This window comes from Rattus norvegicus, chromosome 7, assembly GCF_036323735.1.
Source record: "Rattus norvegicus strain BN/NHsdMcwi chromosome 7, GRCr8, whole genome shotgun sequence".
NCBI lineage: Eukaryota > Metazoa > Chordata > Mammalia > Rodentia > Muridae > Rattus > Rattus norvegicus.
Window position 1 is genome coordinate 115,620,029 of NC_086025.1, and position 21,331 is coordinate 115,641,359.

The 21,331-nt window shown below is 50.0% G+C and overlaps 1 protein-coding gene across 3 annotated transcripts; it reads right to left on the reverse strand.

Moving 5' to 3' along the window:
* Positions 1-8,088: 8,088 nt before the first annotated feature.
* Cenpm (centromere protein M) lies at positions 8,089-19,373 on the reverse strand. 3 transcript variants are annotated; one of them, NM_001130504.1, is made up of 6 exons: positions 19,216-19,339; positions 18,732-18,811; positions 16,247-16,339; positions 13,952-14,031; positions 13,450-13,541; positions 8,101-8,504 (listed from the first exon to the last, which is right to left on the reverse strand). In NM_001130504.1, the coding sequence occupies exons 1-6, from the start codon at positions 19,270-19,272 to the stop codon at positions 8,364-8,366; spliced, it is 543 nt and encodes a 180-aa protein (NP_001123976.1). In that variant the 5' UTR covers positions 19,273-19,339; the 3' UTR covers positions 8,101-8,363. The 3 variants fall into 3 exon arrangements, with proteins under 3 accessions (XP_008763942.1, XP_063119690.1, NP_001123976.1); XM_008765720.4 differs by lacking the exon at positions 16,247-16,339 and having other exon boundaries at positions 8,089-8,504; positions 19,216-19,373; XM_063263620.1 differs by lacking the exons at positions 13,450-13,541; positions 13,952-14,031; positions 16,247-16,339; positions 19,216-19,339 and having other exon boundaries at positions 8,089-8,504; positions 18,732-18,957.
* Between the last annotated feature and the right edge of the window lie 1,958 nt (positions 19,374-21,331).

Here is a 21,331-nt window from a genome sequence, read left to right on the forward strand (position 1 = left end):
ACCCAGCCAATCTAGGGGTTCTGGCCCATTGCCTGTCCATCCCCTTGCCTATGGGCCAGAAACTCCACAGCAGGAAGGTGTAGGCGTCAGGGTAGCTGCAAAGGAGAAGTGGGGTCTGGGGGGTGGGGTGGGTGTTAGTGTGGGTGTATGGGGCTGTGGGGGGAGGGGGAGGGTATGGAGAGGAGCCAGGGCAGGGACAGCCCTTCCTTTCTCATAGGACAGAGGCATGAAGGTAAGACTAGAAACTTCGCCACAACCCTCTGCCCACACCTACCTCTGTCACTAACTGGGCTGCTGTTACTTGTCACTCTTAGGGCCATGGAGTCCTGCCTATGCACCAGGCATCCCAGCTTTTGTGTCGGGCACTGGAGCTGAATGGACTGAGGCTTGTGGGAACCCAGGGCCAGGATAACAGCCAGGAAGCCAGCCTGCAAGCAGGAGTTACTTCACTACAGAAGATCCCTAGCTGTTCCGGTTCTGACAGCAGACAGAGGTCATCTCGGGGTATCAAGCAAGAGGGCTGGCACTCACAGTCACAACTACAAAGTCCTTCGCCTCAGCCAGAGAGGGAGGTTTGATGTCTGGAAGGACGGGCGCAAAATTAGTCACTTGACACAAATGATTGTCAGGCATTTCCTACGGGTCCAATGGAGACAGGCGCCAGGCAAAGCTAGAGGCAGCCGAGGGAGGCCTGTGGGATTCTTGTCTGTGGTGTGTCCAGGTGCCTGACCTCAGCCAGACATTTTCACTTGAACCTCTGAGGTGGGGTGGGGGCAGAGGCTGTGGTGGTCCTTGAATCTCTACTTGGACGGTTTCGTTTCAACGGTTAAGAAGAGAGATTTGGGGACTAATGGCGTCACTCCGTTGGTAGAACGTTTGCCTAGCACGCGCAAAGCTCTGGGTTCCAGTCCCAGCACTGCAATGACTAGGGTACTGGAATACACCTGTGTCTCAGCATGGCACCGGGGACCTGGGAGCCCAGAAGGCCAAGGTTATCCTTTGGCTGCATAATGGGTTTGAGGAGTTCATCCTGGGATACACAAGACCCAGAGATGGGGCTGGAGAGATGGCTCAGCGGTTAAGAGCACTGACTGCTCTTCCAGAGGTCCTGAGTTCAAATCCCAGCAACCACATGGTGGCTCACAACCATCTGTAATGGGATCTGATGTCCTCTTCTGGTGTGTCTGAAGACAGCTACAGTGCACTCATATAATAAATAAATAAATCTTTAAATTAAAAAAAAAAAAGACCCAGAGATCCAGAGAGAACAAGACCAGGAGCAGGAGAGAGGGGGAAGGGGAAAGAGAGCACACTGGTGCAGGAAGTGCTAGGCTACACCTCAATGTATTGTTAATTCTTTTTTTCTTTTTGAGACAGGGGTTCTCTGTGCAGCTCTGGCTATCCTGAAACTCCCTATGTAGACCAGGCTGGCCTTGAACTCAGAGGTTTATCTGCCTCTGCCTCCGGAGCACTGGGACTAAAGGTGTGCACCACCACCACCAGGCTACTTGTTTACTTTTTAATACTAACTTTATAGGCATGTGTGTCTGAGTATACGTCTGTGTGCAGTGTGTGTAGGTACACCCTCAGAGGTCAGAAGAGACCATAAGATGCTCTGGAGATAGACAGATGTGAGTCACCCTGGGAACTGAACTCCGGTCCTCTGCCAGAGCTCAGTACTCTTTTTTTTTTTTTTTTTTTTTTTTTTGGTTCTTTTTTTTTTTTTTTTTTTTTTCGGAGCTGGGGACCGAACCCAGGGCCTTGCGCTTCCTAGGTAAGCGCTCTACCACTGAGCTAAATCCCCAGCCCCTCATTTACTCATTTTTAAGGTCACCCTTCTGCGTCACAGACCATTACTAGCTTCTTTTTTTTTTTTTTTTTCTTTTTTTACAGAGCTGGGGACCGAACCCAGGGCCTTGTGCTTGCTAGGCAAGAGCTCTACCACTGAGCTAAATCCCCAACCCCTACTAGCTTCTTATAAAGGAGTCGATTCACAGAATTGACGGACAGCAGCGTGGGGTAGTGTTCTGTGGTGGTGTGGCTTCTGTGTCCCCTTTGGGCTAGCCACCTTCTCAAGCCAGAAGCTCTTGTGTGTCACTTTTGACTATGAGATAATCAAGAAGTCAGTTTCAAGTTCACTGTAGTGCTTGTGCATTTTCCTTTTAACAGGGTTTTGTTTAGCCCTTTGTTTTATCTTTTTTCTTTTCTTCCTTTTTTTTTTTTTAACCTTTTAACGTTATTTATATATCTGTTTAGAACAGACAGGATTTTGCCACAGTGCAGAGGCAGGGGCTGGCCTCAAACTTCAGGGCTCAAGCAAGCTTCCTACCTCTGCCTCTTGAGTAACTGGACCAGCAGGCTCATCCCCCCAGCCCAACCTTTCACCCATTTAAAAAAAAAAAAGTACAATTTTTTTTTTTTGGTTCTTTTTTTCGGAGCTGGGGACCGAACCCAGGGCCTTGTGCTTCCTAGGTAAGCGCTCTACCACTGAGCTAAATCCCCAGCCCCAAAAGTACAATTTTTACTTCGAACAATTCGATGTGACTTTGGTGCGTTCTTCTCTCTCCCCCACTGCTGAGGACAGTACCTAGACTATGCCAGCCCTTGGGGGTGGGGTTGGGGCAGGAGGATCAGGAGTTCAAGATCAGATTGGGTCACACAAACCCCTTGCTTCAAAACACCAAATTTTTATTTTATTACTATCTGCATGTGAGTGGAGCGCGTGTGTGCCATGGTGCACACGATGTCCGAGGGCAGCTCTGGAGAGTTCTGGAAGGCACACTCACGTGGCTTGTGTAGCAATATAAACGGCCTATTCATATTATATTCTTGAATATAAAATGAGGGACTTTGAAGCCAGGCGTTGGTGGCACCCACCTTTGATCCCAGCACTTAGGAGGCAGAGGCAGGTGGACCTCTGTGAACTTGAGACCAAGAGTGAGTTTCATCACAGCCAGGGCTACAGAGAAACCATCTGGAAAAACCAAAAATAAAAATTAAAAAAGATGAGGGACTTCGTTGCTGAAACCCTTTCTAATAAATTTTAGCCTTTCTGATCTCAACCTTTTCATCTGCTAAATGCTGGCTTTGAACTCAAAGCTGAGGATGATCTTCAACTCTTGACCTTTCCGATAATGGTTATGGGCATACTACAAGGTCCAGATCAGAGGCCTCTCAGAGACCCACCTGCCTCTCCCACTCCTTAGTGTTGGGATCAAAGTACCCGACAACAGGCTTTTTACTTGTTTGTTTGTTTGTTTGTTTGTTTGTTTGTTTTTGAGGTAATTCATTTGGGGGTGGGGGTAGGGTTTGAAACTCTTGCCCTGAAAAAGTACCCCAACAGCTTCTGATAAAGACACAGGCTTTCAAGGGCAGAGAGCTGATACAGGACGAGCCTGCAGGAACGAAGACCTTGCTGGGGTCTGCATCCACCTGCTTGTGAAGCATGGTCCGTGTCCTTTATGCTTCAGAGACAGCGCCAGGGAAGTAAGGCCACTCTGTCTATGGGACAAGCCCAATGTGCTAGGGGTGGGGGAGGTAATCCCTGGGGACAGAGAGGCCCAGCCTCTCAGATCTGCATGTGAAACTGCTAAGACCTGGGGTGTTCTCAAGCCTCAAGGTCAGTTTTAGCTTTAATACCTGCAGTCTCATTAAAAGCCCATTGACACCATAGTTTCTGAGTTTGAAGTGGTGGCAGTCCCCAAGTGCCCGTGCTCTGGGGACTGCTCATGCACAGCCCCAGGTACACACACAACTGCTTTTTGTTCCTTTGAGACATGAGTCATAACACGGACTGCCCTGGGGGCTTCCCAGGGCCCAGGATCTTCACGTGCACCCTCCGGCCCCACCACGTTTCTCAGTGTCCAGTTCTCAGAGTAGAGGCTCCCTGATCCTCCCCATCTTATATCTAGTTCTGAGAAAAGTGGATGATGTTGAAAAGTCCCCTTCAGTGGGGACAGAGGGAAGGCCGCCAGGCTTTCTGTTCACCGAGGAGGGGTGGGAACAGTGGCAGGGGACGATCAGGACAGAGTCTGTAGCAGGAGCCTCAGGCCAACAGTGGTCAGGGAGGCTCTGTCTTTTCTCTTTTGAACCCTAGTCAATGGCAGGCCCTACCCTTCCATGGAGCAATGCCTTATTCACTTTCCACAGCCCAGGCCCTCTCCTCACTCCTAGTCCCTCTCCCTACACACCCACGGTGCACTGCCATGGCAGGGTTCTGTCATTCTGTAAACATGGCCTTGGTGTGAAGACACAGGGCCTTCAGTACTGGACAGGAGACTGCAGACCTTCAGCCTCTCGGCTGCAGCAGTGAAGTCCCACCCAGGGGCCCAATAGGCAGCCTTGTACGGACAGTGAGGCTGTGGAGGAGGAATGGGAGCTCCCCTGACCACTGCGGCTGGGCTCTGGGCCTCCTGGAGACAGCTATTTCACCGTCTAGAAAGTACTGACTATGTACCAGGCACCCACTGAGTCCTGTAGCAGCAACAGGCAGCCATAGAGCCACATTCCAACAAGGAACCATTCTAGTAGGCAAAGGATGAGAAGGGTTGTGGGGAAAAACTCGAGGGTACCAGGGAATGAGGGATATGCTTTTATCTTTGATAGTTCCTTTGAGCTCTGTGAGAGATGCTGACTCAAAAATAAGGAAGTAGAGGAAGACACTGAGGCAGAGGCCGACCTCCACACTCATCGGCAGGCTCTGGTGTGTTTGTGACACTTGTGAGCCTGCTGGTGAGACTTGCAGACCTTTCCCACTTCACTACTGCTTCTGTGGCTAAGCTGCCCAGGCCTCTGTTGGAGAGAGGAAGGGGAAGGGGGAAGGGGAGGGGGAGGGGGGAGGGAGGGGGAGGGGGAGGGAGGGGGAGGGGGGAGGGGGAGAGGGAGGGAGATGGGGAGGGGGAGAGGGGGAGAGGGAGAGGGGGAGGGGGAGAGGGAGAGGGGGAGGGGGAGAGGGAGAGGGAGAGGGAGAGGGGGAGGGGGAGAGGGAGAGGGAGGGGGAGAGGGGGAGGGAGAGGGAGAGGGGGAGGGAGAGGGAGAGGGAGGGAGAGGGAGAGGGAGGGGGAGAGGGGGAGGGAGAGGGGGAGGGAGGGAGAGGGAGAGTTGTGAAGTGTGTTTTGAATTTTATTTTTATAAATGGCATTTAGGGGGTAAGCATGTGCACAAATATGGAGGTCAAAGGACAATCTGCAGGAGTAAGTTCTGGAGATGAAATTCAGGTCATCAGGCTTGGCAGCAAACACTCTTATCAGCTGAGCCATCCTGCCTCGCTGGCCCTGGTTTGTATCAGACAGGGTCTCAGGAAGCCCAGACTGGCCTCAAATGGACTACATAGTTGATGACCTGGAGCCTCCCTTCCTGAGTGCTGGGATTATGGGTTTGAGCCACTATGCCTGCCTGTGGTGCTGTGGACGGAAGAAGGGTTTACATACGCCAGGGAAGCAATGTACCAGCTGAGCTATGTCCCGGCCCCTTGCAAACTGCATTAATACCGTATGATGTGTGTGAGGCCAGAGGACACGTTTCACTGCGTTCTCTCCTACCTTGACATGGAAGTCAGGTCCATACAGCCAATGCTTCCACCCCACAAACTAGCCCATCCTCCTTTACAAAATTGTTTTATGCTGTAGCCCAGGCTGGCCTGAAAGACCACTGCTCCTCTCATGTTTGCTGGCTACAGAAGTGAGCCGCACCAAGCCAGGTGGATGCTGGATACCATTCCACAGCTTCCTTTTCTCTGTAGGAATGGTCCGACACCACCCCTACCTAAGGCAGGGACAAGAAGTCCCACTAGACAAATCCCAGAACCCTTGGGTCTCTGCATCCCCCTGCAGAGAGCTGGGCTTCCCGTATGGGTATAAGAACTGCTCACAGCAGGCAGCCTAGCCTGAGGAACCTGTGATGTAAATTAAGCTCTCAGGAGAATCTTAGTCCTAACTTAGGTAGCAAGCACCTGGTTGCTTCTAGGTTCAGCTGCGTTCAAGTCGCCCAGTTACTCCCTCTTCAGCAGCAGGCCCCAGTCCCGGGTACACCGGTGTCATGTCATCAGTCAGACATACGCCAGGAGCAACCACTCCCCGCTGTCTTCAGGAAGGTCTGAGGGCACCTGATTGCCATTTAAGTGTCACTCAGCTCTGCTGTGCATCAGCGGCAGGCCAGCCCAAAGCCCAGAGAGGTGCCTCTAGTTCCACGGTCCCTGCCAATCTTGGCAGGGAGCTGGCAGCAGCGACAGCCTCGAGCTCCCCCAGCACTTGGATGGCTCCCAGGCCCTCACTGGAGAATGTGATGCCATTTCTCTTGTTAAATGGCACCAGGTGGCAAAGAAAATGTGGCACGGGGACCCGAGGCAGAGATGTGCACATCAAGCTAGGAGAGGGGTAAGGGGCGAGAAGCTTCCCTGTGGCAGCAAAAGGCGACGTAACAGCATGCCCACGCTGCTTTCTCCAGCCCAGGTGCCACTTGAGCAGCCTCCCACCCCACTTTAGGACCCAGGGTAGCGAGCAGTCTGGGGACAATGCTAATCCCAAGGGGGACAGTCCGAGAAACAGTTACATTTGCTCACAGCCTTTCCCCTTTCCCTGGATGCACCTGTGCTGGCCCCCTTGATGACGTCTCCTGTGGTACTGACAAAGCACTTGGCAGTCTGTGGTGAGGGAAGGGTTTCAGCTCACAGGACTGCTGCTTTCTCAGGCATAAACCTTACATTTCCATCTCAGGTCCTCCAGGCCACACCTTTGTTGGACCACAGAGAACAAAGGGCAATGCCAGCCGTGCCTATGGGCACACCTTCAGTGACAACTCCCATGAGCCTTGCGATGGGGAATCAGCAGCCCCACAGGCCTGCTGGGAGGGGGAGCAGCAGGAGCTGCTGCGTGAGCACAAGTCTGTGGAGCGTGAAGCGCTCTGCAAGTGTCAGGTGACATGTGTGGCCTCACAGGAACCTACCAAACTAAGGTCCCTATTGAGATGCAGGGGGCTACCAAGACTGAAAGGTATATATGTAGCTGGGTGTGGTGGCGCACAGCTTTGGTCCCAGCACTCAAGGCAGGTGGATCGGAGTTCAAGGACAGCCTGATCCAGGACAGCCAGGGCTACACAGAGAAAGCCTGTCTTAAAAAAAAAACACAACAAAAAAACCAAAAAAACAAAACAAAACAAAACCAAAACCAAACCAAAACAAAACAAAAAAAAAAAAAAAACCAAAACCAAAAGCAAAACAAAACCCAACAACAAAATGCAGAGAGGTAAGTTGGACCCTAATTTCATAGTAGGGGTAGGACCTTGGGATGTTCTGGAGGGAGCTATGGTCCTGTGACGTCCAAGTGGGGTGAGCTTAGAACTTTTCTCTCCTGCTCCCAACAGCACCCCAGCTCCCGTGTGTTAAGCCACCTTCTGAAGCATCGGGAACTTTGGTTGGCGGAGGGGACCAGCCCAGCTTTTACAACCCTCAGATCACACACCTGCGATCCCAGCACTCGAGAGGCAATGGTAGGTGGACCTCTGAATCCCAGGCCAGCTTGGTCTGCAGTGTGAGTTCCAGGACAGCCAGGGCTACACAGGAAAATGGGTAGCTCAGTCTGTTTTTTTCTTTTTTTTAATGTATGTGAGTACACTGCAGCTGTCTTCAGACACACCAGAAGAGGGCATCAGATCCCATTACAGATGGCTGTGAGCCACCATGTGGTTGCAGGGAATTGAACTCAGGACCTCTGGAAGAGTGGTCAGTGCTCTTAACCACTGAGCCATCTCTCCAGCCCCTCAATCTATTTTTGTTTTTGTAAACATGGTTGTTAGCTTGGTGAGTGCCTTGGTGTTGCAGTGAGAGGCATGGCACCGTGTGTGAGCTGACAGAGAGACTGACAAGTCGTAGGGAGCAATGTAGTGTTGGGCAGCAAGCCACTGCCATTTCATTCAATCCTCTCAACATGAATAGAACCATCTCCGCTTACACCAGGGAGCAACAGCCAGGCTGTAAGAAAAGCAGGGCTAGCACATGACATTTCCCTGGGCTCCTGGAAGCCACACTCTGCCCCCGTAATTGTACTGAGTCAGTTTCTGCATCTGCAAAGTCAAAGCGAGGAATGAGACACATTTTCTTTTTTTAAAGCCATGGCTCTCTGTTCCAAAACCTTCGGTGGATATATGACATTAGACAGGTGGGGACAGGGCCTCTGTGGGGTGAGACGAGGGACAGGAGGCTGGTGGGGTCTCGACTGCTGGTCTCTCTCCGTTCTCCTGCCCAGCACTCCCTGGTGGAGCTCAGTCCTGCAGTGAGCAGGCTGCCTCTGGGCCTCTCAGGCCCTGACTGGTCTTCACCAACCGTGGCTGCTTAGGGAGCTGGCACCAACCGTGGAGGGCAGCAGTGCTCACAGCTCCTTGGATGGGGGGTTCTCGGGGCTCCTCAGCAAGGACAGCAGGTTCAGCGCTGAGATACCCGGCACATGGCCAGCGCAGACCTGCAGCACACGCACCAGGCGCTGTGCCATGGCAGCTCGAAAGCTTTCCACCTACAGGGAAGAGCAGAGAACAGCAGTGAGGGGGTGGCTGGCCCTGGCCCTCCTCAGGGAGGGTTCTCAGGTAGAGCTGGAGGATGAACTGCAGGGGACCTTGTAGTCAATCCCTACAGGCAGCTTCCTACCCCCTACCTCGTTCTGCAGACCCGACGCTGAGCCCTGATCAAGAGGAGATGGGGGACTGGACAAGCAAGACAGCAAGGCCAAGTACACTGTCAAGCACAGGGTCAGGAGGAGGCACTGCAGAGGCTGGACCTCAACAACTGCTAGATCCAGCCACTGACAGGCACTGTAGGAAGCCACAGGGACAAAAGGGTGGATGGACAGGATGTGCCACCTACAAATAGTCCCTGTAATGGGGTGGAGGGCCCTGGGGGTAAAAAGCTGTCTGGGCCCTGAATCAGTGAGTTCTAGGCAGTAAGAGACACTTACAGACATTTGTGGAAAAGCAAATAGCGCTCCACCAGCGACCTCAGGGCACTGTCAGCCCTGACTTCCAGTCAGCGACTCCTGCAACCTTGCCTCGTCTCTACAGGCAGCAGCGCCATGTTGCTAGCCGCCATGCCGGAAGCCTCAGTCGTCTCTCACTTGTCTTCCTGTCACCTCACATCTGACTACCAGCACATTCTGTTGACTGTCCAGGAGACAGCAAGGACTATGGGCCGCCCCATGTCACTCTCTCCTGGACACCAATGAATCCAGGCCACTCAACCCTTCCAGAAAAATCTCCAAACCTTGTCCTCGTTTCTGCCCTCCTCTTTCTCCATTTTTCTCATAGCCACAGCAAAACCACAGGCCTCCTAGGCTCCAAACTTCAGCAGCTCCAGTTTTACTCCAAGTAAAAGCCGGAGCCTTTACTGACTCAAGGACCTGACATTTCCCACTGCTCCACACCCCAGCACCGAGCTACTCCTGCCCAGGCCTCTCAGGACCTTCGACACACAGCACGCTCTAGGCCCCTGCACTTACCACTCATGACCAGCACTCTTCTGCCAGACAGCACCACGTCCACTGCTGAGACACGGGCTCTTTCCTGCCTCAGTGTCCACTCTACCCACAGAGCCCCAGCCCCAGCTCCCATCCCAGTGACTCTTTCTTACACTGCAAACAAGCAAGCCCCAGTGGCCTGTCTGTGGTCCTGACTAGAGCTCAGCAGGATGTATATATGTGTACTTCACTGTTCCGTCCTGTGCCGTGCCTAATGCCTACAGCGGTGCTACTGTGCATGTGAGCTGTTCTGAAGGACCCTCCTCAAAGGTCTTCCACCTCCTGCTGCTTTAGCCTGAGTGCCACAGCGGCCTCCTGTCACTCACGCCCTGTGCAGACGTGCCCTACCCTGACCACAGCCATGACTGTGCCCATGTCGTCCTGGAAGACATACTGTGCCAGCGCTTGCTTGTGTTGCCAGGCACAGGCACAGACCCTGCTGGTAGACAACAGCCACCAGGGGAGTCCCACACCTCAGAACGGCTGTTCTCAGCCTTCCTGATGCTGTGACCTTGTAATGGCTCCTTGTGTGGTCGTGACCCCCAACCATAAAATTACTTTTCTGCTACTTCTTAACTGTGATTTTGCTACTGTTGTACCTGATAATATAAATATCTGATGGGCAGGATCACGGGTGTCCTAGAAAAGATCTGGCAATTCTTGTTACACAAAGGCCTCCAAATACGGTGAGGTTCCAACTTGATAAGACAAGAGTACGCCCTGAAAAGGACAACTCACATGTGCAGGGACCAACAGTCTGAAGATGGGCTCTTCAACTGAAGGATGGAGGCCTGTGCTCTGGGCGGGAGCTGTAGCCAGCCAGAAACGCACAGGAGCCTCTGCTCTCCTCTACGCACTTGGCCCAGGGCTTTCCTCTCTGTCTTTTTATTTTTTTCTTTTTTTCAGAGCTGGGGACCGAACCCAGGGCCTTGCTTGCTAGGCAAGCGCTCTACCGCTGAGCTAAATCCCCAACCCCCCTCTGTCTTTTTAAAATTACATTTAGTGAGGGTTGGGGGTTTAACTCAGTGGTAGAGCGCTTGCCTAGCAAGCGCAAGGCCCTGGGTTCAGTCCCAAGCTCCGAAAAAAAAAAAAAAAAAAAAAAAAAAAAAAGAAAAAGGAAGAAAAAAAATTACATTTAGTGGAAGGGGAAAAAAAAAAAAAAAAAAAAAAAAAGGAAAAGGTTGGCCAGTGGTGACCTTTAACCCTAGCAGAGACAGGAGAACCTCTGAATTGGAAGCCAGCCTGGTCTACAGAGCAAGTTCCAGGACAGCCAAAGCTACACAGAGAAACTCACACACGAAGATCAGAGGATGACTTGCAAGAACTCCACTCTGTCCTCCTTCCATATGTGTCCCAGGGACATATGCTCTGCTCTGCTCTATTCCCCGCTTTCAGCCCGAAGAAAAACTCAAAAACTGGTGTGGCCTGCCACCTTGTGGCCATATGCGAAGCTGCACGAGCTCCTGTCATCTGGTCAGCAGGCCCCACAACCACCACCTGTACCTCCGTTATGGAGCAGAGATGACTCCAGAACAAAATAAAACTACTGAGAAGAGGGTGCCAGGTGACTCTGGGGAAGCAGGCCAGAATGGGAAAGAGCTGGTAACCGGCTGCCTAACTGACAGCTGTGTGACTGAGCAAGATGACCTTCTGAGGAAAGTCTGGCGTGGGACACTTCAGGTGTGTGGAGAGCACCGGGTGCCACCTTGCATCTGGTCAGGGATTCTAAAAACAACTGTTGATAGGGCAGGTGCAGATGAGGAGGCTGGCCCTGACCTTAGGCCCTTACCTAAGCCTCAGTACCTCGTGGTTCGGGGTTCTGCCTGTGTGCATGTTTGCACCATGTGTGCGCCTGGTTCCTGAGAAGGACGGGAAAGGACACCAGGTCTAGAGTTATAGGCAGCTGTGAGCTGTTATGCAGATGCTGAAAACCAAACTCAGGTCCTCTGTAAGAGCAGCAAGTGCTCTCGACCAATAAGCCAGCACCCGGCCGCTGCACCACTGTCTGCTGGTGACTGCCAACTTAGCCATTCCTGCTGACACTCTTGGCTAATTTAGCTCAATCTCAGCCACAGCTTAGTATGGTGCTGTGGAGGTGTGTGAGGATTCTGGACTTTTGATTGCTTTAAAAAAAAATCACAGAAATATAAGAATGTTTTCGCCTTGGGGCTGGAGAGATGTCTCAGTGGTTAAGAGCACTGATTGCTCTTCCAGAGGTCCTGGGTTCAATTCCCAGCAACCACATGGTGGCTCACAACCATCTGTAATGGGATCTGATGAGCTCTTCTGGTGTGTCTGAGGACAGCTACAGTGTACTTATAATAAATAAATAAATAAATAAATAAATAAATAAATAAATAAATAAATAAATAAATAAATATTAAAAAAAAAAAAGAATGTTTTCGCCTTAATCCCAGGTGCGGGAAACAGGACCACTTTAGACTGACTGTCCACAGCAGCTGACTATGATTTGTCTTGTGCTCTAGCTGAGGCGTGGTTTTGTCATCTGCAGATAGTTTCTGCGATTGCGTGACGCTTGGAATTCTGGGAACTCTTCAGAGCGTTTATATACTAGGGGCTGAGGGGGCAGGGTGGGTGGTGTCTGTTAAGGGAGATTGGTTATGGTGTTAGTAGTAGTGCTATTCAGAGATCTCTATCTCCCTTTCTCCCCTCTGTCCTTTCTTATTACTGAAATGGGGAGTCAGGGTAGGCAAAAGAATGCACAAAGCAGATAAGACTGGCTTCAGGGAGAGGCTAAGTTCTACTTTGCATCTAAGTTTTTAGATCACCTGGATTCTGCAGTCACTGGTGCAGTCCACAGCCCCGTAACAGGAAACCCCAGACCACAGGATGTGTGGGGTTCTGTCCTGACTTGGTTCTCCCTGAGCCACTATCTTTGGGAAAAGGTGCTAGATCCAGAATGTAACTGTTCAAAACAAACCTCAAAACTAACAAAAGATCTCTTGGAGCAACTGAGAAAATCAGGTCCATGGTTAGGACAGCTCAGGTCCAGAGAGCCAACCTTCAGTAATTCTCCCAGGGAGCATACATCAACTGCTCCTGGAGAACACCACGTATCCACGAAGCACGCACCTCTGGGCTCCAGAGCTCTCAGTGAGTAAGTGTAAAGCACGCACCCAGATCCTAGCACCCACGTCAAATGCTGGGTGTGGCTGTGGATGCTAGTAACTGCTACCGCTGAGGGAAGGGAGCAGCAGAGGCAGGCAGGAGGACTGCTGCGTCAGTCTAGCTCCATGTTCAGTGAAGACCCTGCTCTCGGGAATTAGGCAGATGGAAATAAAGGACACCTGATATCCTGCTCTGGCTTCTGGGCATGCACAGCGACATATTCTACCACACAGTGTGCATACAACACACAACAAAACAGACAGAATGGGAGACAGTGACTGGGAGGAAGGGTAGTGAGTGGGATGTACAATGAGTAAAAAAGGACAACAGAGAGAAAACGCACACGTGCCGTGTATGGCCAGCCAGGGCTCACTTAGTGAGTACACGTACAGAAACTTATCAGAACGGAAGCAACACACCCAGCTATATTACTGCCCATCTAACAAACGTCCCTATTACTTGCTATGTGTCCTGTCCTGGGACACTACATGACGCTACAGACAAGGCCTGAAGTCCACGGAGGTTAGGATGGCATCAGGCACTCTGACTGGAGGGAAGACACCAGGATATGCTGGCTAATGAGGCAAACATGACACCCTATCTTCTAAGAACTTATCCTCCAGCAGGAGAGTGAGATATTAACAGGGACTTTCAAACACACATAAGACTTGAGCTAAGCTTCAAACCACAATTACATGTCAGGTGTCACCTCAACTGGAGACTTGGGGACTGTTCAGGAAGCGGCCCTGATAGCTTCCTGTCTGTTCACCGCCCTTTCTTTGTACTGTATCATAATACTGGCTGCAATGAGCAGGGTTCTCACCTGTAAATCACAGAAGAGCAGGGGGCTTCGGTAGGTGTGGGCCAGTTTCATAACTGTGTTCTGGTGGACGCTGCAGTGGCTTTCCCGTCCAGCTGCAAAGGAGGCAGGCATACTTGAGGCTACATCTGCCCGCAGCCCGCTACTTCCCAAGGGCTGCAATTAAAGGTGTGTGCCATCACTGTCCACCTTCAAAAGTACGTTCTTACATGGGGCTGGAGACATGGCTCAGCAGTTAATAGCACTTACTGTTCTTCCAGAGGACCCGAGTTTGATTCCCAGCACCCATGGTGGCTCACAACCATCTGCAACTGTAATTACAGTTCTAGAGGAATCCATACCCTCTTCTGACCTCCTCAGGCAAAAGAGCCATATACATTAAAAAAAAAAAAAAAAAAAAAAAAAGCCAGTAGTCAGGTAAGGAGAACCTCTCTGAGGGCTACTTCAGTAAGGGTCTATAGCTACCGCTCTAGCTAGGGGTGTAGCAGGGAGAGGCCAAGCTTACCTCCTGTGACAAGGAAGCACACTTTTCCCAGGAAGAAGCTGCTGTCCACATGGTTCAGAGACTCCTCCACTTTCTGGAGGCTGGGATGGGCCAAGGCAGGTGAGGAAACAACCATGAGACAAAGGCACACGTGGAATTATGACACACACCAGAATGCTGAGCAAAAATCTGTTTGTTTGTTTTTGACATTAATTTATGGTGTATGTACATTTTGTGTCCAGATATCAAGTACCTCAGGCTAGCCTTAAGATGACCTTGAACATCTGGGCTTTCCAGTCTTTATACCCCAAATGCTAGATTCCCTGCACTTTTATTTTTTCATTTATATTTTTTTTCATTTCTTTTTTTTTTTCGGAGCTGGGGACCGAACCCAGGGCCTTGCGCTTGCTAGGCAAGTGCTCTACCACTGAGCTAAATCCCCAACCCCCATTTATATATTTTTTTTAAGATTTATTTATTTATTATATATGAGTACACTGTAGCTGTCTTCAGACACACCAGAAGGCGGCATTGATCCTATTATAGATGGTTGTGAGCCACCATGTGGTTGCTGGGAATTGAACTCAGGACCTCTGGAAGAGCAGTCAGTGCTCTTAACCACTGAGCCATCTCTCCAGCCCGCAGTTTTAGTTTTAAAAGTTATTATTATTATTATTGTTGTTGTTGTTGTTATTTTAAAGTATGTATAGGCAGAAGCTTGCATGAATTTAGGTACACAAATATAGGTGTCTGTGGAGGCCAGAGGCACTGGATCTCCTGGAGCCAGATTTTCTGAAGGTTGTGAACCTCTTGTGGGTGCTGGGAACCAAACTTTCATAACCACTGAGCCACCCGTCCAGCCTCATATATCCTTTTTAAAATCTAGTTTAGCTGAGAGAAGTTCATGAATGCTTATAAAATAATCAAGCAAAATATGAACACACACACACACACACACACACACACACACACACACACAGAATAAGAATCCTTCTCTTGGGACTGGAGACATGGCTTACTGGTTATGAGCACTTCTGCTCTTCCAGAAGACCCAGGTTCAATCCCCACCACCCATAATGGCAAATCACAACTGTCTCTAACTCAGTTCCGTATTGGCTCCAGGAGAGCCAATGCCCACTTCTGGCCTCAATGGGCCCCGCACAATACTGTATACAGACTTACATGCAGGCAAAATACCCATACACATAAGAAAAAAAAAAAAAATCTGGGCTGGAGAGATGGCTCAGTGGCTAAGAGCACTGACTGAGGGCTGGAGAGATGGCTCAGCGGTTAAGAGCACCGACTGCTCTTCCCGAGGTCCTGAGTTCAATTCCCAGCAACCACATGGTGGCTCACAACCATCTGTAAAGAGATCCGATGCCCTCTTCTGGTGTGTCTGAAGACAGCTACAGTGTACTTAGATATAATAAATAAATAAATCTTAAAAAAAAAAGCACTGACTGCTCTCCCAGAGGTCCTGCGTTCAAATCCCAACAACCACATCGTGGTTCACAACCATCTGTAATGAGATCTAAGGCTCTCTTCTGGTGTGTCTGAAGACAGCTACAGTGTACTTAGATATAATTAATAAATCTTAAAAAAAAAAAAAATCCCTCTCTTAGCACCACCCTTCGCTGCCAATTCTCCAGATGAAACTGTTGCCAATTTGGGTGTAATTCTTAGAGGACTTTTCTTTTATGTGCAAATACAGTGGTGTGTTTAAAAACAGTAGTATATTTCTCAAATATTGTCCTAGTACTGTCCAGCTCCTGGCTATTGTAGTTTTGATACGGTTTGGTGTATCCACGAGGTCATGTGCTGAGATTTAATCCCCAGTGTGAAAACCTCAGGAGAGCACTCACCCACAGGACAGGGTGCAAAGGCCTGTGTTCTACATCACCGTGCTACAACCAAAATAAATAAAACAAGGGTAGGATTTGGGCTGGCTCAAAGGTTAAGAGAACTGACTGCTCTCCCTGAGGACCTGAGTTTGCGCCCACATGGCAGCTCACAGCTGTCTGTCACTGCAGTTTGTAGCGGGTAGGATGCTCAGGTACTGGGCATGCACATGGTACACAGGTATAGGTGGGCTGTGAGGACCCCAAGGGCAGGGGTGTTTCCTTCTCTGTTGCTAGGTGTATACGGTGCGTCTCAGCGAACATTAACTAGATGAATGGGTGACACTGTCAGGATTTGTCTTTCACACTCTGAAGTCCTCCCTCCTCGCCCTGGCAGCCTCCCGCTGCCCGCTGCCTTCCCATCCCAAGGTTACTGTTGTGGCACTCGCCCAGACTACAGACCTGTGCTGGCTCTCACCTGTATTTGCTGTGAAGGTTAATCACAAACACAATCAGGTCAATTCGGGGCCGATTTGCATTGGAGGGCAAAGGCAGGGAGTTGGCCAAGTGGCTGAAAAACAAGACATTGCAGGACTAGACACACATACCCAGCTCACAGTGACTGGTCACACACTGTCCTTTATGGGGAAGAAGCTGCCTCTGAAGGAGCCCAGCAGGATGGAGCCAGTTCTGCCCAAGCCCCTCTAGACCGACTCTTCTGCTAGGAGGGGCTACTAGTGACCACAGTGACAGGACTCAAACCCTGCTGGCTTGGAGGGAGCAGGCCCAGGGGAGGGGTGCTGCATGGAGGTGGTTAGGGGTGAGACTGAATCCCTTTGGTAGATGAGGCAGATATGGGCTTCACCCAGTTGTCTTCATGAGCTCAGCTAAGTCTTTTTTTAAAGATTTATTTATTTATTATATATAAGCACACTGTAGCTGTCTTCAGACACACCAGAAGAGGGCATCGGATCCCATTACAGACGGTTGTGAGCCCCCATGTGGTTGCTGGGAATTGAACTCAGGACCTCTGGAAGAGCAGTCGGTGCTCTTAACCACTGAGCCATCTCTCCAGCTCAGCTAAGTCTTTATTTGGGCTTGATCTCTAGTTGTCGAACATACACCTGAAGGCTTTTCTTGAATTCTGCTGCCCATTCTTTGTATATATGGCATTCTCTTTTGTTTTTTTGTTTTCTTGTTTTTTTTTGGTTCTTTTTTTCGGAGCTGGGAACCGAACCCAGGGCCTTGCGCTTCCTAGGCAAGCGCTCTATCACTGAGCTAAATCCCCAACCCCTCTCTTTTGTTTTTATTTTTAAAAAAAAATTTTTTTTTAAAATATAGGAGTGCTCTGTGTGCATGCGTACCTATATGCCAGAAGAGGACGTCAGATACCTTTATGATCTACCATGTGATTGCTGGAAATAGAACTCAGGACCTCCGGAAGAGCAATGGTACTCTTAACCTATTACCATCTTACCTCCTCCCCCTACCCCACCCACCTGCCCTTTTTGAGACAGGGTCTCTCTATGTGGTTCTGGCTGTCCTGGACCTTGCTATGTAGACTGGGTTGGCCCTGAGCTCACAGAGATCCTCCTGTCTCTGGCTCTCAAGCATTAGGAATAAAGGCGTGCACAACCACACCAGGATGGATGGATGGCTCAGCGGTGAAGAGCACTGACTGCTCTTCCAGAGGTCCTGAGTTCAAATCCCAACAACCACAAGGTAGCTCACGACCCTCTGTAATGAGATCTGGTGCCCTCTTCTGGTGTGTCTGAAGACAGCTACAACGTACTTATATAGAATAAATAAATCTTTAAAAAAAAAAAAGGCGTTGGGGATTTAGCTCAGTGGTAGAGCGCTTGCTTAGGAAGTGCAAGGCCCTGGGTTCGGTCCCCAACTCCAAAAAAAAGAAAAAAAAAAAAGTCAAACTCTTATTGTGCTTGTATGGCTGGTGGGGACCAGAAACAAGTAAACAGGTGGGCTTCTCTCATTGTTTTGGTCTGTCTATGTAGACCAGGCTGGCCTGGAACTGGATATGTAACAGAGACTGACCTGGAGCCTCCTGCCTCCGCCTCATAAATGCTATGATTACAAGTATCTCCTCTCATGTTGTTCTGAAATGGTGTTTACTTTCTCCTCCCCCGGGTTTTGGTCACCTCGTTATAGTTACTTTTGATTGCCAATTTGAAACAATCTAGAGTCACCTTGAGTCACTGGGGAGTCTCAACTTTCTAGATGCCTTGTGAGGGACTATAATGTCTTTAAATATTTACTTTATGTATGAGTACTCTATCTGCATGCACATGCAGAGGGCATCGGATCCCATTACAGACGGTAGTTGTGAACTACCATGTAGTTTATGGGAATTGAACTCAGGGCCTCTGGAAGAGTAGAAAGTGCTCTTAACAGTTGAACCATCTCTCCGGCCCTTGTTTGTAATTTCTTAATTGGGTTGAGGTAGGAAGGCAGGCCCACTACAAGTGGCACCATTCCCTAGGAGAGGATTCTGAATTGTCTTTAAGTGTGGAGAAAATCAGCTAAGCAGTAGCATGCCTATGTATTTTCATTGCTTCCTCTTGACTGTGGATACAGTGACCAAATGCTTCAAATTCCCGCAGCATCGACTTCTCCAGCAACTAGAAAGCCAAACAGGTCCTTTCTCCCATAGGTTGCTTTTGTCAGGGTATTTATCACAGCAAGAGGAAAAGAAACCAAAAGCACCTCCCCAAAACACCTTCCCCTGCCCCCCCCCCGCGTTGTTTTTAGATGCTGACGTCCAAACTTAGGGCCTCAGTGAGAAAACACCCAACCACGTATGAGATATGAACGTTTGCAGAGGCCTGTAAAGGAGCCAGCTCGGCAACCGTGGGCAGACTGATGACATCTAGGAGTTGGACCCTTTCCCGACGGCTCCCTTCCTCCTAGGCCAGCCCAGAGTTCAGGTTACAACCTCGGCAACTTACACCCTCAGCTCGGTCGCACAGTCGATTTTGAGCACCGACTCCGCCAGCTGCTGCAGAAGCGCATCCTCCGTGCTCACCAGCTGCGAAGGGAGAGAACCAGGCAGGTGGAGACCCGAGCAGGGCGGCTCCTCTGGAGGGCCCCGCACTTTGAATCCCTTCTGGAGGTACAAACTCAGCTAGAGGTAGCTCAGAGTGCGCCATTTCACGAGAAGAGGACCCCTAAGGAGCCAACCTCGGAAGGATCGGCCGGCCTCCGTCTCGAAACGCGGGAAAGCCAAGTTCGAACTGGAACGCCCACTCAGCCCGGTGGTAAAATCAGCCGCGCGCCTATTGGTGGAGGCGTCCCTCAGCCTCGCGAGCCGCTGCTCCCATTGGTCCAGAACAATGCGCCCGCCCGCCCCGTGCTGTCTGAGCACGCCGAGGCTGAGGAAGCGCACCGGTCTAGGCTGAGGGAAGCCAGCCCAGGGGCGCCTCTCGCACCTACCAAGATGGTAGCCCTGTTTAGGTCGGGCAGCTTGTCCATCGGCCTCAGCACTGACATCTTAGCGGCAGCCGAGCCACCCAGCTCAGCGCACGGATCTTTCAAACCGCCGCAAGTCCCGCCTCCAGTGGGCCGGGCGTGATACGCATGTCCGGGCGTGGCTTTCTGAGCTGCCACTCTTAAAGGAACCGTTACCTCTCTGCCCCCACACCCTATTCCCAAGATTTATTTTTAATCGCGTGTGCTCTTGAGAGTGGGGGTGGCTGCAGAATCCAGAAGAGGGAGTCGGAGTCCCTGGAACTGGATTTACACGCAGTTCTGAACCACTTGACTTGAATGATGGGAACCAAAATCAAGCCCCAAGCAAGAGCATGTGTTCTTTTTTTTTTTCTTTTTTTTCTTTTTTTTCGGAGCTGGGGACCGAACCCAGGGCCTTGGGCTTGCTAGGCAAGCGCTCTACCACTGAGCTAAATCCCCAACCCCAAGAGCATGTGTTCTTAACTGCTGAGCCATCTCTCCAGCCAGCCCCTACTATCTCGTTTATTTTATTTTATTTTTTAAAGATTTATTAAATTTTTAAAGCTTTTCAATTTAATTTTTAATTTTTTTCTTTTATGGGTATGGGTGTTTTGCCTACATGTGCACCTTGTGCGCAGTGCCGCAGAAGGTCATCAGTTAACTTTGAAACAAGTAACAACTGTTGTAAGCTGCCATGTGGATACTCTGAATCCAACTTGGGTCCTCTGTAAGAGCAGCCAGTGCTCTTAACGGTTGGCTATCTCTCCAGATAAATACAGCCTAAGTTTCTCCACCTGTCTATTCCTGAGGGTGTGATCTCTCTCTCCCTTGGTCTTGGGACTCCTTCCCTCCCCCAGGTACCAGGACTATGGGCCTGAAAGTTACAAATGCATGTGTAAGGGTCTAAGATTCGCTGAAGAATGATATTCCAGATTCAAATCTGTATGTAAACGCAGAGTGTTTTGTTCTGTAGAAATCCAGCATGCTGGGGTCTCCCATTATCAGAAGAGAGAGACAACCAAGTGAGCACACTAGGGGATTCCAGGGTAGGTGACCTATAACTTGCTCCATCTCTAGGGACATTCCATTACCTGGGCATGGAGGCTGGAAACTGAGGTCTGGAAACTGTCGCTGAGGAAGCAGCTGAGGAAGCCTAGAAACCGTTGTTACAATAGTCTTTGCCTCAGGTCAGGTGGCAGGGCTGTTTCTGAGTAGCTGCCTGAAGCCTGAGATTTTTTTTTGTTTTTTTCTAGTAACTGACCTACCTGGGCTTGCCTGGACTTGCCCAGTTCTTAGGCCTAGTCTCCCAAACTGCCAATTTGAAGCTTGTCATGGAGTCAGCCTAGCCTTCTCATATGACTTTTCTTTAAGTTCTTAAACTTTAACTTCTGTCCCTAATCTGTATCTGCCTCAGAAGATTTCGACTCCGCTAACACACTACAAACTGCTCCAAAGGGCTGTGAGCCCTGGACTTAATGTAATGAAAGCTGATGTGAACCAGGCCAGCCAATGTGATCGCGCCCTGTCTCTTCAGCTGGGTCGGCAAACCAGATGCTTCTGATAAATGCCCAACTGCCTGAATTCCCTCCAAGTCTTTGACAAGAACTCCAACCTTCCTGGGCCATGACAACAACATCCTAATTCCAGCCAGAAGTAGTTACAGAAGAAAGCACATAGCTAGCCCCTTATCCTGTACAAAAGGCCAGATTGGGGAACTGGAGAGGTGGCTCACGACCATCTGTAATGGGATCTGATGCCCTTTTCTGGTGTGTCTGAGGACAGCTACAGTGTACAGTCACATAAATAAATAAATAAATACATAAATCTTTTTTTAAAGGCTGGATTATTAGGTCAAAAGGAAATTCCCTGGCATAGGGGACAAAATGGCTACTTAGAATGCCTATAGGTGTCCCAGAAAAGGTACCTGATAAAAGCAGATAGACCTAAATCTATGAACAGGTAAATTCATGAGCTGAAAGAGTTCTACAGGGCACTAGGCCTGCTTTATGCAGGACAAGAGGGTTACTGTGTGGCTTTAAGAAAAATTCTTGTTTCTATGCAAACCACTTGAAAACCCTTCGAGAAAATTGTCGGACTGGAG

Bases quoted from the DNA above. Each gene is read 5' to 3' on its own strand.
- Cenpm (NM_001130504.1), bottom strand. From the start codon at position 19,272: ATGTCAGTGCTGAGGCCGATGGACAAGCTGCCCGACCTAAACAGGGCT. The intron at 14,032-16,246 runs GTGAGAGCCAGC...GGCCCATCCCAG, and splicing joins AACCTTCACAGCAAATACAG to CCTCCAGAAAGTGGAGGAGT. The intron at 13,542-13,951 runs GTAAGCTTGGCC...CCTCCTTTGCAG, and splicing joins GTGCTTCCTTGTCACAGGAG to CTGGACGGGAAAGCCACTGC.